Below are 14,819 nucleotides of genomic sequence, written 5' to 3'. Positions count from 1 at the left end.
TGGGAACATTGGGGTATTAGCATTGACCTCTACTAGCCTCATGTAACATTCTAAATGTCTTCTGCAGCATATCCCCAGCAAAAAATGTATCATGTCCTCACTCTCTGACCCTCATTTCCTTTATTAGGAATGCAGTTTCTGACACTCTCTCATGCACAGTGCCAATCCTGACCTCCCTGGGGCCCTAAGCAAAATGACATGTCACATGAAAGTTGAGAAGCGGGGGCTGCCGAAAATAACATGTCACATTAAATTTAAGAGGCGGGGGGGGGGGGGCGCTGCCGACAGTGAGGGGGTGTTCTGTCAGAAATGACATCTTACATACAAGTGAGAAGCGGGGGGTGCTGGTTTCTTACCTCTTCTCCCATGCAGCCAGCGAGTTGAGAAGCGGGGTGAGGGGCCAAAAATGACTTCTCACCAGGCCTCTAGTAATTTGGGGGGCCCTCCGCAGCTTTGCGGGGCCCTAAGTGGCTTGCATAGTGAGCCTATAGGGCGGATCGGCCCTGCTCATGCATTACATAATGTTTCATGAACGTTACGTTGGTGATGCATTTAAGGCCCCCCTTAACTCATAAGTATAAGTTGACAACCACTGGGATAAATACTAAAGTACTGTTGGGTGGTGGACATGTGGAAAACACTGTTCAGCACAGGCCAAGGGTTTTCTTTTTTGTGCATGCTAGTCGCATATTGAAAATGGAGAGGTTACTAAAGTGACAACATTTCTTGTACGACAGAATAAAGAATCGGAAGTGATATTATGTGTTGTTGTGTATTTTTATTGTATTTTCGGACAACGGCTGTACTGATTAAACGAAAATCGGACGATCTGGTATCGTACAAGAATTTTTTGTTTGTCGTGATAGGCTCTCGAAAGCTCTGTACTAAGGATCCGATTATTGTATGATCGCTTCGAAAGTGGTATTTTTCACCCGATTTTCAGATTGTGTAGGGCCTGCATGTAAATCTGCTTTTTGATGAGGGGAATTGAAACTGCCCCATATGATAGAAATACAGTCGCCTTGCGTGTGTGAAAATGAAAGGAGTTGTGTGGTCATAACATGACTACAGAGGTGGGTGATGTCACCATAGCCTGGGCGAGGAATGGAGAAGTGGGTAACATTAAAAAGTACTCGCTGTCCCCTGAAAAATAAAAATAAAAGCTTACATGTAGTAAAAGGCTGAGGAGAGGAAGGAAGGGGCATGGGGGGGTTCATTTTTGGTGGTGTAGACCACTGTAAGACTTTTCACTAGTACTTAGAGAAAGCCATGAGAACAAAGCCGACCAGCCTGCTCTATAACTTTCCCCACGTACAATACGACATTGTTTTCATTTTACGAACACTCCAAGCAGTTACATTTGAACTGCCTTCATTTTCAGTTCGCCTCACAACAAGCACATCTTTATTTGTGTGTTATATGATATTATATTAGGGGGGAGACTGGTTCTATCCAGACAAAGGCAGCTGGACTACGAACTCAGCCCCTCTCCCCTCAGCGGGCGGATATTGTAATCTCTGGGCAAGTTTTCCGTGTGGCGTGACGACATTGTTTTGCTTTCCCAGCCTCCCCCGCACACACAATAACAAGAGGCATTGGATGTGGAAACGGAGGGCGGGGCCACGCGAGCAGAAGTCCGAGTCCGCACTGCAACAGGCGCCCTTCACGGAACTAGCGCTTTGATTGGCTGTCTGTGAGGCGAGCGCTCTGCGATTGGCGTAGAGGTAGAGAGGGCGGAGAGAGCGTTGTGTTTTTGTGGCTGAGTTGGGAAGGACGAGTGGCGAGTTGCGTGTTGGACGCTGAGGGGGAGAGGAGAGCTGTGTGGAGGAAGCGTGACACCGTAGTGGGCTTTTTCTGACCAGGACACCTTTTTCGGGTGATTTGTTTGGACGTTCACCACTGCCTTGTGGGGAACGACGAGGAGCCAGCTTTGAAGTCTTGGTAAGTTCCTATGTGGCTGCTGACGGGTACGGCCCCGCCTCCATGGGCGCCATGTTGTATCTCCTTCTTTGTTCGCTTCTTTTTGTTTTTAATGCAATTCCCTGTGCCTACAATGTTTTGGACACTTCACATTTTGTCTTCAGTCGTTAGGAAATAACTTCTAGAGCCCGTTCCTGGAATTTCAGACAATGTTGTATGGTGCTGTTATTACTTTAACCACCCCTCCCCCACCCTCTACCCATCTGTCTAATATTGTTTATCAACAATCACGGGCCTGGTTTGAACTCCCCTCTCTGATCACTACTGAAGTGACACTTACAAGGCAGATTCTTGCTTAGTGGCCCTTATTTTATTTTGACTATTTATTTTTTATTAGAAGGGGCATCAGTTATGTGTGTGAGTGTGCTTTCTTGGTACAATACATATAACATTTGTTCTTTGTTTTTATTATTTCATGAGGCCAGTGTAGCTGTGGGTCTATAGCCTTGAGCTGATCTTGTTGTTGCATTGGGAAGGCACCATTGCTTTAACACAAGGTGAGTGTCATTTTCAGATCTAAGTTTGGGCACGGTTCAACTGTCCTGATCTGGATTGTGTTCTGTGCTCTTACTGGGCTATGGGCACACTTATAACATCACATATGCTAAGTAAATCGGAGCGATCTCTGCGTCTGTGCTCAGTCATCTATGGAGAGTTCTGTATGGACCACAAGTGACACCTCTGCGGGCACAGTTCAGAGCACTGGGCATGATCTATGCCTAGGTTTAATTAAAACGGCCAATTGTGAGTGCAGCCTAAACTCCCAGATGAAAATAACTTCCTGGTGTGTTAGCTTTAAGCTGGCCATACAATTCTTTCATTACATTTTTAGGTTTACCTTCAGCTATGTTGTGCGAGGACCTGCCTGATTTACATGTTAATTTTGGTAAATCTAAAGGAAATGTATGGCCAGCCTTACTTTGTGGCGATTATCCTGTATTTAGCCAGATTTTTTTTTAATAAGCAGACTACTAAAGCTGGTTGCAATAAATAGGTGATCTGGAGTGGGGGAAGTTTAAGTGTTTTTTCTTCCTAATGTAGGACTTGTACAGTACTGAGTAAGGATCTGTTAATATGTGTAATCACTGTTGTTCCCTAAATGAGTTATTGTAGATTAAAAAGGAAACATGGTCTCTTGTGAATGTAGCTATATTTAATTAGAATCCCTCTAAATCCAGTAAGTGTACATGAAGTTTTATTTTCCTCTGTCTGTTTACTTTACTCCTTTGTGTCGCAGTAAGTGCTTGGCTGCACTTTGTACTGCTGATCTGTTTGGCTTTTCCTGTGCACGTACGCTTCCTGTTACTCCTCCTCTCTCGTCAGACCCCACCTCTTATATATTTATTTTTTCTTCCTTAACAGCTGTGCAGACTTCACTCAGCACCATCCCCTGCCGCCTGTAGCCCAGGGGATTCATGTTGGATTTGGACCGACACTTGCTCATGCAAACACACTTTGGCAGGCTAAGGAGAGGATCACAAAGGATAGCAGGAATCTTGTTGCATTTGAGATCTGGAAAGGGAGTGGAGGTGTTTGAAGGATCAGCCGGAAGGTAATTATTTTTGTATTCTTATTACCGATGTATTGCACACTTCTTAAAAGTGGGGTAATATTACTATTTAAAGTGTGTGTAAACCCAAATAAAAGTGGTGTGGGGTTTTATTTTTTTTTTTTTTTTTCATTTCTCTCCATTTTGGTTTTCTAAATATACCAATAAGTGTTATCTGATCAATAACACCCTGTGCACAAGGAGGGATTTTGGAGAGTGTGTGTATTCAAAACCAGAAATACTCTTATGTCAGGAAGTTGGGAGCACACTTATTTTTATTTTTTTCTTGCAGATTCCTTAACCGCTTGCCGACCACCTCACATAGATTTACGTTGACAGAATCGCAAGGGGCAGGCAAAGCAACGTATATATGTTGCTTTTGAACCTGCCCCCTAGCGGGCGTCCACCGGTGTCCTGCGAAACAGGTCACGGAACGAGGGGGATGCCTTTGTAAACGAGGCTTCTGCCTGGTGACACAACACTGATCGTCTGCTCCCTCATCGGTAGCAGCGATCAGTAATGTGTCACAGTAAGCCATTCCCCCTAACAGTTAATCACTTCCTAAGACACGCTTTCAAGTGCCGGGTGGACGTCCTGCTAATTTCCATTCCGCTGGGGGCGCGCATCGGGGAAACACTGTGCCCGGCGCATCGCTGAGACGCCGATGCGCGTGCCTGGCGGCTGCGATGTCCGCCAGGTACCCGCGGTCGGCGGTGTCAGGGAGAGACCCCAATGCCGTGTCCCTTGTACATAGGGACACAGATCGGTCACCTCCCTCAGTCAGTCCCCCTCCACACACAGTTAGAACACACCCAGGGAATACATTTAACCCCTTCCTCAACCCCTAGTGTTAACCCCTTCCCTGCCAGTCACATTTATACAGTAATTAGTGCATTTTTATAGCACTGATCGCTGTATAAATGTGAATGGTCCCAAAATTGTGTCAAAAGTGTCCGATATGTCCGCCGCAATATCGCAGGCCTGACAAAAAAAACGCCGATCGCCGCCATTACTAGTAAAAAAAAAAAATCTATCCCCTATTTTGTAGGTGCTATAACTTTTGCACAAACCAATCAATATACTCTTATTGCGTTTTTTTTTTTTAAACAAAAATATGTAGAATAATTCGTATTGGCCTAAACCGAGGAAAATATAAAACAAAAAAAAATTGGGATATTATAACAAAGCAAAAAATATTGTGTTTTTTTTTTCAAAATTTTCTGTGTTTTTTTTTTTGTTTATAGCGGAAAAAATCGCAGAGATGATCAAATACCACCAAAAGAAAGCTCCATTTGTGGGAAAAAAATTGATAAAAATATAATTTGGGTACAGTGTTGTACGACCGCGCAATTCTCATTCAAAATGCGTCGGTGCTGAAAATTAGTCTGGGCACGAAGGGGGTTTAAGTGCCCAGTAATGAAGTGGTTAAAGGAACACTAAAGGCAAACCTTCTTCTTTTTTTTTTATTTTTTTTTTATTATAAATAACAAACTTGTTATACTTGCCTCCACTGTGCAGCTCGTTTTGCAGAGTGTGTCCCCCCTAATCCTGTCTTCTGGGGTCCCTCGGCGGCTGTCTCGGCTCCTCCTCGCAAAAGCTTTTTTTGCGAGCTCGCATGGTGGAAAGCTTTTGCGAGCGCGCTCCCGTTATACAGCGGCGAGCATAGCCGCCGACTGTATAACTCGGCCCCGCCCCATCCGCTGTGGTTGTCAGCAGCGACAGCCAATGGCTGCACTGCTATCAATTCATCCAGCCTAGCCAATCAACGGCCAGGCTGGGAACTGAAGAGGATCACGTGGACGTGCGGGGGCCGGTACCGTTGGATGTTTTTTCACCTTAATGCATATGATGCATTAAGGTGAGAAAACATTTACCTTTAGAACCCCTTTAACCCCCTTCCTTGCTACCTAGTGGTTAACCCTTCACTGCCAGTCACATTTATACAGTAATCTGTAAATTTTTATAGCACTGATCGCTGTATAAATGTGAATGGTCCCAAAATAGCGTCAAAAGTGTCCGATGTGTCTGCCATAATGTCGCAGTCACGATAAAAATCGCAGATTGTCGCCATAACAAGTAAAAAATAATAAAAATGCCATAACTAGAGGAGAGGATGTCAATTTTCGTTTAAGAGCCACATCGCACGACTGCGCAATTGTCAGTTAAAGTGCCGGAGTGCCGAATCTGAAAGTGGCCTAGTCATTTGGCAGCCAAATGGTCCAGGGGTCAAAGTGGTTAAAGGATAAAATATGGGGAAATATAAATGTTTCTACAGATCTGCTGCCTCCCTTTGTATTCTCCCCCTGACATAGCTATCCATTGTTTTGTCTATTACAGCTAAATGGGCAACATTTACAGTTAGACATTTTTTTACACTTCTAGTATAAGTACTAAGATAAGCATTCAGTTTCTCATAACATACACAAGGAGAAAATGCGCAAAAAGCTGAATACAAGGATTTCTTGATATTATAAAAGTATAGTAATGGTAATAATAATAATGTGCATGAGATTTGCACAATACAGAAGAGTCCAAGCTCAGGGGATACAGGTTTGGGGAAGAAAGTCCAGGGATGGACGGATACAAGTTTTTGCAGGGGTCACAACTATAACCTCAGGGCTGCCATCATTGAAGAACAGAAACCATGTTCCGAGACTAACAAAAAGCAAGGGAAGAGGCGACTCTAAGTGTAGATGTTTTAAGCAATTTAATATGTAAATAAGTACAGGCAACTCACATTTGGTGAAGTTCTAATAGGCATTTGTACATAAATTCTTTAGGAGAAGTCATCAGGTCTGTCACTTGTGGTCCTTCTTCTGCTGGGGGGCGCTGTGCTGTGGGAAGCTGTCCTTCACCGCTGTAAGGTGTTGAAGCCGGTGGTGGTGGGGAAAAAAACTTGCAAGCCAGGCAATAGGATGGAAATATTTCAAGCGCTTGATAAAGCAGCGCGACTGCCGCGCCATCGCAGTACGCCCGCTCAGGAAACGCGTTGCATTCCAGTGATGTCACTACGGTCATTCTGCTGAAATATTTCCATCCTATTGCCTGGCTTGCAAGTTTTTTTTCCCCACCACCGCCGGCTTCAACACCTTACAGCGGTGAAGGACAGCTTCCCACAGCACAGCGCCCAGCAGAAGGACCACAAGTGACAGACCTGATGACTTCTCCTAAAGAATTTATGTACAAATGCCTATTAGAACTTCACCAAATGTGAGTTGCCTGTACTTATTTACATATTAAATTGCTTAAAACCTCTACAGTTACTCATAACCCCTTCTATAGTGAATAGTCTAATGTTCTCTACTGCTTCAAGCATGCTTTTATGAGGGGAGGGCAGAAGGACTTCATGATGTGCTTTTGTTACTTTTTAATGAGCAGTTGGTGTTTGGGGGAGCATTGAGGTGACGAATGTGTATTGATCTGTGGTGAGAGCAGCAAGTTTACTCTCCTGTCTGTGCCGGGCAGTATAACAAATATTTTGGCAGGTAGAACAGTCCATATGTAATGTGTTATTGCATTTATTTCATTTGCCATTTTAGGTGTTCAGATTTAAACTGTATAGATTTTCAGTAATTAACTTAACTTTTTTTTTTAAGGTGACAAAGTTTGAAGATGGGAGGAGGTGAAAGATTTAACATTCCTATTCAACAGCATAGGCATAGTCTCGGCAAGCAGAACAACCGGCAAAAATTAGAGCGGAACAATCAGAAGATTAATACTTCTCATGGAAAAGTTCGTGGTCCATCTGGCTTTGCATGGCAGGCCATGCAAAACAGAGCAAATAATCGTTCCTCAAACCAGAACTGGAATTCAGGTTTCCCTGGGCCAAAGAACCTCTTGAGTTGTCAAGAAAACCAGAATTATGCTGGTGCCAAATTCAGTGAGCCACCATCACCAAGTGTTCTTCCAAAGCCCCCAAGCCACTGGGTACATCTGTCGTGTGGTCCTGCCGAGAAAGATTTCATGTCTTTCCAACTCATGACGCTGCTGAAGGTCCAAGCCTAAGCAGCCTGGGCAAAATCGGCAAAGCCGTTACAGGCCATTACAGAATTGCAAGTTGAAGACTGTTTTTCTTTTCGCTTCTTCAGCTATTAACGTATCATAAGGCACATAAACCAGTATGGAATGGATCCGTTCTGGCTAAAGTCACTCAGGAGCTAGACTGAACTTAATATGAGGAGATACTTCTGTGAAGACTCCTGCATCTGAAGCACTTTTTCGCAGCATAAGTTGTGCGTATTGCACTGAATTTCCTTGTTTCCACCTCCTAACCAAATTAAGTATATACAATACTCTTGCACTTGAAGTGAACTGGTGGGTGCATTTAAAGCTGGTTTGGAACAAGTAGCATTCTCCAGCTAGTCTTTACCTGTGCTTTACCTTTTTCTTGTACGGTATATTTTTAATTTGTTGCTTGTGCTGTGATGGCTCTTATATACACCCTATTAGAGGGTGTGTGTTCTCCCCCCCCCCCTCCCCCTAGTTTTAGCTGACCTGTCTTGAATTAGTCTAGCATAACTGGGGTAGATACTTTAGTACGGTTTTGCCTATCTTTAGTTGTAAACTAATTTTTGCATAGCTGTAATTCATCTTTCAAAAAAGCTGCGTTTTTGCCATCAATAGCAGCGGGATTAGTGTGCATGACCATCAGACTGATCCTTCCTACACTGGTTTATTAGTTAAGTATATTACTTATATATAAATATTATGTGCCAACTAACACTGTATGTTTGCACTGCCAGGGACTACCAATATTTAAAGTAGGAAGTCTTTATATAAAATGTGGCCTTGATGGAATATGTGCCCCAAACTTACAATTTTCCCCTAAGGGTTCATGCAAAAAGGCTGTTTGGCCCTTAAAGCTTAAAACATTGGTGTTGAGTAGGAAGGATGGCCACAGGCACAGCATACATCTTGCTGACAGTTGCCAGTCAATCAATGACATACTGAAATATGCGATGGCTGGATACTGTTTTGTGCAGCACTTGTTTGGGGATGGATAACCCAAACGCAGAATTCCTGTGTTTGGGGTCTCTAGTGTATACTGCCCTAAACATGAGTATCACTCAGTGTACAGATGTCAAATGTCAGTGTGTTCATATTACAGGCAGCTAGCATTGAGCTGTATGCTTCACCTGTGCCTCCATTGTGCCCAAAAGCCTTGTTTTTACACTGTAAAGGCCAAACAGCCTGTGTACATGTTAAACTTTTCGAGCAACATTTCAGAGTGTTTAGTGAAATGCTCATCTTAAATATAAGCTAATTTACTGTACATAATGACCACCCTATTTGTCAGATCTGTAGGTCAATCCCTGTCCTATAGACAAGGCCATTATGTCATATAATTTTTGCTAGTGGGTCATTTATTTACATGACTAAAGCAGATCTTGCATCCAGCATGAATATTAGCAATATATATTCTGTGAGTAAAGGAACTTGTCATATACCTCATAGGTGTATGGCCTGTCAGATTTTAGTTTTTTTCTAAACTAAAACGCACAGGTCATTCTGCAAAATGTTTTTTTCTTTCAGAGTAGTTTGTGAGTAAGCTGTTCTAATCTAGACTAAGGCCCCTTTCACTTGTGCGGACCGTTCAGGAATGCCTGAAAAAACTGGCAGGCGGGTTTGAACGGTCGCTCCATACATCTCTATGGAGCAATGGATGTCTGCGGTGACATGTCTGTTTGACGATAAAGTCTGACGGATGCAAACCCTATTTTTCCATTCATCTATCCGATCGGATGAAAACTAAGATTTTCATCTGACCCCCATAGAGAAACGCAGAGATCTGACGTTTCCGTTTCTGACTAGTCATCCGCCGACTCAGCTGGGATCAACGGAGCGAGCGGATGTCTAAAAATGGATCCGCATGTGTGAAAGGACCCCAAGTATGCCTTACACTCGTTCATTCTCTAAAAAATGTCTGACATTGCAAGGCAGGTCCCTAGCACTTTACTCTGGTCTAGAATGCATATCAAATCTTTTTGGTCTGCTTTTTTTTTTTTAGCTGTTGGCAGTGTCTGTCTATTAGCATTGCTGCTGTATAGTGAGTGTATAGCTTTTGGCATAAATGTAAGACGTACACTCTTCAACTTGCCACTCTGTAATTGTCTTTTTAGCCTAGTATGTGATGAATGGAACTTTGAAGTTCTGTAAATACCTGTACAAGTTGTAGCATATGTAAATGAATGCAGGGAAATCCTGCACAGATAAAGTATTTTTTAGTACAAACTGCTGAATGTAGTCAGGCGCAAGCTGTGACTTCACATAATGAATATTTTGTTAAAGAAAACACATACGTGTGTATGAGTGTAGCCTTTGCACAAAGTGCCAGTATAAATATGTACACGTTCTCGTGTTCGCAGTTGTAACTGGTTCTGTAGTGGGATTGGTGCAAATGAAGCATTTAATGATTTTATATAAAAACAAAAAAAAAAAACTAAAAAAAAAGCTGCTTAAACCTGGTGACCACACATTGTTTTTGTATAAATAGATGTATTTTTGTATTTTTAAAGCGGCGCTCCGCTGAAAAAAAATATTAAAAGCCAGCAGCTACAAATACTGTAGCTGCTGACTTTTAATATTAGGACACTTACCTGTCCTGGATTCCAGCGCCATCCGCAGCAGAGAAAGAGCGATCGCTCGTCACTCTGCTGCCTGCCATCCTCGGTGAGGGAACCAGGAAGTGAAGCGATCCGGCTTCACTGCCCGGTTCCCCTACGGTGCATGCGCGAGTCGCGCTACGCCTGCCCATTGGCTCCCGCTGTGTACTGGGAGCCGAGTGTTCCCAGAACACAACGGGGGGGACGGGAGGTGACGTCATGCCCGCAGTCTACCCGCAGACTGTGTGGCCGGAAGACAGGTTTCTGCACCCCCCTCCCCCCTGAAAGGTGTCAAATGTGACACCGGAGGGGGGGAGGGTTCCGATCAGCGGGACTCCACTTTAGGGTGGAGCTCCGCTTTAAGGCCTGGGCGTTCCCACAGCTCAGTCTAATTGTGACAATGTGTACTGTATTGGGCATATGTATGTGAATCCTAGCTCAATTAGCATATATGGAACTGTTGCACTGAATTGGCCTTTAGTCCTTTTGTTTAGCAGTATTCCAAACCCATGTTCAGGAGTACGCTTATTGACAACCAAACATGAATAGACATCTGTAAAGTTTAAGAATCTTAAGCCCAATTGGACTGCGATAGTACTTTTTTTTGACAACAGTCTTACCTCTTTCATCCTGGATTCCTGTTTTGAAGACTGGACATTCCTATATTCTTGTATAAAACAGGTTTCACTCTTTTAAAGATTGTGCAATCTTTTTTGATTCTTTTCATACTCCAATCCATGTCTGAAAGCTGCACTGTACATTTTGTCTGTTCTAATGTGCACTTGTATCTACATCTACCTAAAATATCAGTTGGCTGAATCAGATAGGATCTTGTAACCAGTTTATATGTGTGGGCGGCTGTGGAACCCTACTGTTTATGCTCTTAATCAACCTTGTCCTAGAAAGTTTTGAAAATGTACCTTGCACAGATATTTGAAGGCAGTATATGTTGCCAGTCTTCTGCATGAAATTTATTGCAGTGTTCCAGATGGTATTTACATAGCCATGGAAATGATCATGGGGAAGAAATTTGGTACCAATATTTACTCTAATTGTGCCCATATTTTTTATATTAGATGCCACTTTTCATTCAAGAATGGCTGTTTCTTAAAATGGCCATAGTGCCTAAGTTATTTATTGAAACCCAAATATATACTGCTTAGTGGTCCACATGAATGCACCCGGTTTAAGCTGCAAAGTGTTAATATTGACAATCGTTTTAATCCTTTGAGTCAAGTGGACGGCTGTCTGCTTGTTAAGGTACATAAGCTATTTAAGTATAGTACCTTATGTTGACTGATAAAAGGTGTATCCTATGAGCCCAAAACTTTTTCCCCATGGATATGTTTCATACAGTACCTTTTGGCGCTTTAATTTTAAAATTCAATGGCTGATCTCACACTAGCATATATCATTTTAATTTCTGTGCAAGCATTTCTTGAATACTGCTGTGCTGTATTCGTTTGTGATGAAATTGTATCAAAATAATGTGATTTGAATGTAAAATTCATCTATTTATGCATTAATAATGTGTCAGCAGCACTTAACAATACACAATCTGTGAAATTACGGAATTTCTAAATGTTAAAATTGGCAGTTTCTCAAATTTTTAAACTCTGTCCCCAAGAAAACATTGTTTAAATGTGCCCCAAACAAAATTGGCTTAATGAAATATTTAAAGTAAATGTGTATCGATACACACATAATTCGGGAAAAAAAAAATTAAATAAAACAATTATTCGACTTCCCCCAATTCTTGTCTCTTGTTTGGTTTTTCATGTTGCATGATGGGTCTGAGTATGTGTATTTGCACAAAATGTGGTCTGGTTTAAAAAAAAAATTGCAAGCTGTTAAGGCAGATGTTTATCTTTACTAAACGTCACTCTAACCACTAGGGGACAGCTCACAATACATTTACTGTGGGCAGGCACCGTGGCTTGACTGGATCGCATACATTTACATCTTCCAGTCCCAGAGGTGCTGTGATTCACTACAGCACCAGTTGGACAGCAGGTCCCCGGCCAATGATTTTTGGCCTGGAGCTGCTGATTGGGGGGAGCCCAATTGTAGAATGATGAATTTACTTGCAGTGAAGTGGAAAAGACAAATGGGATGTTTTCACCTTTATCTTCTATTCAAGCAGACGTCGTGCAAATTTGGACTGTCAGATCTGGTGTCATTGAAAGCCCTCTGTGTCTACATATGGGAGGCATCAACTTTAAATAACCAAATTAATCCATATTTAGCTTCCTGCAGCGCTAGACACTGGCATACAAATTTCCATATTTCAGTTGGCTGTGTATAATGCTTTTGTGACATACAAAGCAAATGTAAGAAGTGAATCCTTAAAATTTCAGGAAGCGATCGGTCCAACTCTTTTGTATCTAGAAGGTGCTGTGGCCCAATCCAGATGCAGCTAGACGGCTGCATGAGAGACATTTTCCTGATGTCTTTCCTGGACCCCACCTGGTCTCTATCAAGGATTGTTTTTGCTACCACACACTAGTGGAGTATTAGTCAAGGGTACACAATCCTGCACAAGAGTCTCAAGATGTTGGGTAGTCTGGCAGGTAGGAAACTGGCTATCATATTTTCAGACCCCCCCCCCCTAAAATCAGCTGCAGCACTGATCTGTTTTAACAGCAGCAGGGTGCTGCTCTCCGAATACATAGGTCAGTGCAGCAAGGTGGTCAGTCTGATGGCGCTTATACTTTGGCATTTTTTTCCACTTTTTCTGGCAGAGGTGTCTTCATCTACAAAAAAAAGTACAGTACATGTATGCCCAACATTAGAGTGGTTATCAGAAGCTTCTAATGTTGGGTGTAAAATGGCAGGACAGTTCAAATACAAATTTCTGCAGGTGACACTCTAAAAATGTTTAGAGGTAGAATTATTGCTCTCGATATAATGTTCACAGCAATGCCTCACATGTGATATGAAAACTGTTTACATATTCTTGCACAAAGCTTGTAGCTTCCGGTCTCCTAGACCAGTGGTCCCCAACCTTTTTGGCACCGGCATTGTGGATGAAAATTGTGCCAAGGCCCGATGATGTGGGCCGACAATGCGGTTTTTCGCGGCCAATTTGTCAGGAAATGGCTGGTGTTAGCACTTCAATCATCACAACACCATGGTTAATATGGTGTCAGGATGATTGAAGCGCATTACTTTTATTATTATATTGTAATATAAAATTAAATAGTTAAACTCAATGCAGAATCTGCCACCAGATGCAGCTTGCCACAGTGCCTGTCACCAGATTGCCACCAGATGGGGATTGCCACAGTGCCTGTCACCAGATTGCCACAGTCACATGCCTCCAGATGCAGATTGCCACAGTCACATGCCTCCAGATGCAGATTGCCACAGTCACATGCCTCCAGATGCAGATTGCCACAGTCACATGCCTCCAGATGCAGATTGCCACAGTCACATGCCTCCAGATGCAGATTGCCACAGTCACATGCCTCCAGATGCAGTGTTCTGCCACCAGCACCCAGATACAGAGCACTATCTGGGTGCTGGTGTCAGTGTTCTATCGCGGTGCTGGTGCCAGTGAAGAAGGTAGCCAATCAGCAGGCAGTGCCAGCATAGGATGCAGAGCGCCCCCGGCCCACCACAACTGAGCATCAGCACTGGACTGGGTGGAGGGGTCAGGGGCTGTCAAGCACAGGTTGGCACAGAACTGTGCTGCCCTGAGGATCAGGAGGAAGAGAGTAGGGGGATGGGGCGGAGGTGGCTATAAAGACCAATGCCTGAGGGATGCTGGAGGAGCAGGGGTGGGGGCTGACTCTCTCTGATGATGGTGGTAGCTGGCTGCAGAAGGGGGTTGTGGCATGACACCTCTTCTTTCCTACCTCACATCGGCTTCATACAGCCCTGGTGAGGCTTCCTCCCCCGTGGGGCCCTCCTCCCCTCTGCTTACCAGATGCCGTACGCCTCCTCTGGGTGTGCAGGGATTGCTCAGCGCAGCACTCCAGTGGCACAGTTGGGGGTGACGGGGGCGATCTGCGTCCCCAGAGTAGCCGGAACCATTAACTTTTTGCTGCTTTGAATGCGTCTCCCCCTTCTCCTCTGGACAACACAGGGCTGGCCCCGCCTCCTCCCCAGGACACATACAGAGCCACGGCTCCGTCCTCTCTCTCCAGTCTCCACTGCCTGGCTGTAGAGCTCATGCTGCAGCAGTGTGTGGGCGAAAGTGCTGTGATCCGGGTGGGCGGTGAGAGATATCATCTCTCTGCTTGCCCGCCGCCGCACCTCACACAGTGCAGCCTTCGCGGCCTGGCTGCAAATGGGCCACGGCCCGGCAGTGGGCCGCGGACTGGGGGTTGGGGGAACACTGTCCTAGACCATTGTTTCTCAACTCCAGTCCTTAAGGTGCCCCGACAGGTCATGATTTCAGGATTTCCCTCAGATGAAATGGCTGTGGTAATTACTAAGGCAGTGAAACTGATCAAATCACCTGTGCAAAATAATGGAAAGCCTGAAAACGTGACCTGGTGTGGCACCTTGAGGACTGGAGTTGAGAAACACTGTCCTAGACCATAGAGATGATCTGGGAAGTTCTGGACCTAGATCACCTCTATTGTTACCAGAATGAACCATCGGAATCTGGGCACTCCAGTGGGATGGAAGAAGCTTGCTGCTATTAGTGTAGAGCAGGGGTAGGCAACCTCGGCCCTCCAGCT

At 44.0% G+C, this 14,819-nt stretch overlaps 1 protein-coding gene across 1 annotated transcript; it reads left to right on the top strand.

Moving 5' to 3' along the window:
• Positions 1-1,710: 1,710 nt before the first annotated feature.
• Positions 1,711-9,968, top strand: PNRC2 (proline rich nuclear receptor coactivator 2). Its single transcript, XM_040337189.1, has 3 exons — positions 1,711-1,941; positions 3,343-3,532; positions 7,126-9,968. The coding sequence occupies exon 3, from the start codon at positions 7,142-7,144 to the stop codon at positions 7,532-7,534; it is 393 nt and encodes a 130-aa protein (XP_040193123.1). The 5' UTR covers positions 1,711-1,941; positions 3,343-3,532; positions 7,126-7,141; the 3' UTR covers positions 7,535-9,968.
• Positions 9,969-14,819: the final 4,851 nt, after the last annotated feature.

This window comes from Rana temporaria, chromosome 2 (genome assembly GCF_905171775.1).
Source record: "Rana temporaria chromosome 2, aRanTem1.1, whole genome shotgun sequence".
Classification (NCBI taxonomy): Eukaryota; Metazoa; Chordata; class Amphibia; order Anura; family Ranidae; genus Rana; species Rana temporaria.
The sequence above is the reverse complement of the archived record's forward strand: the minus strand, read 5'-3'. Positions and strand labels throughout refer to the sequence as shown.

Excerpts from the sequence above, each read along its gene's own strand:
- PNRC2 (XM_040337189.1), top strand. The coding sequence starts at position 7,142 with ATGGGAGGAGGTGAAAGATTTAACATTCCTATTCAACAGCATAGGCAT.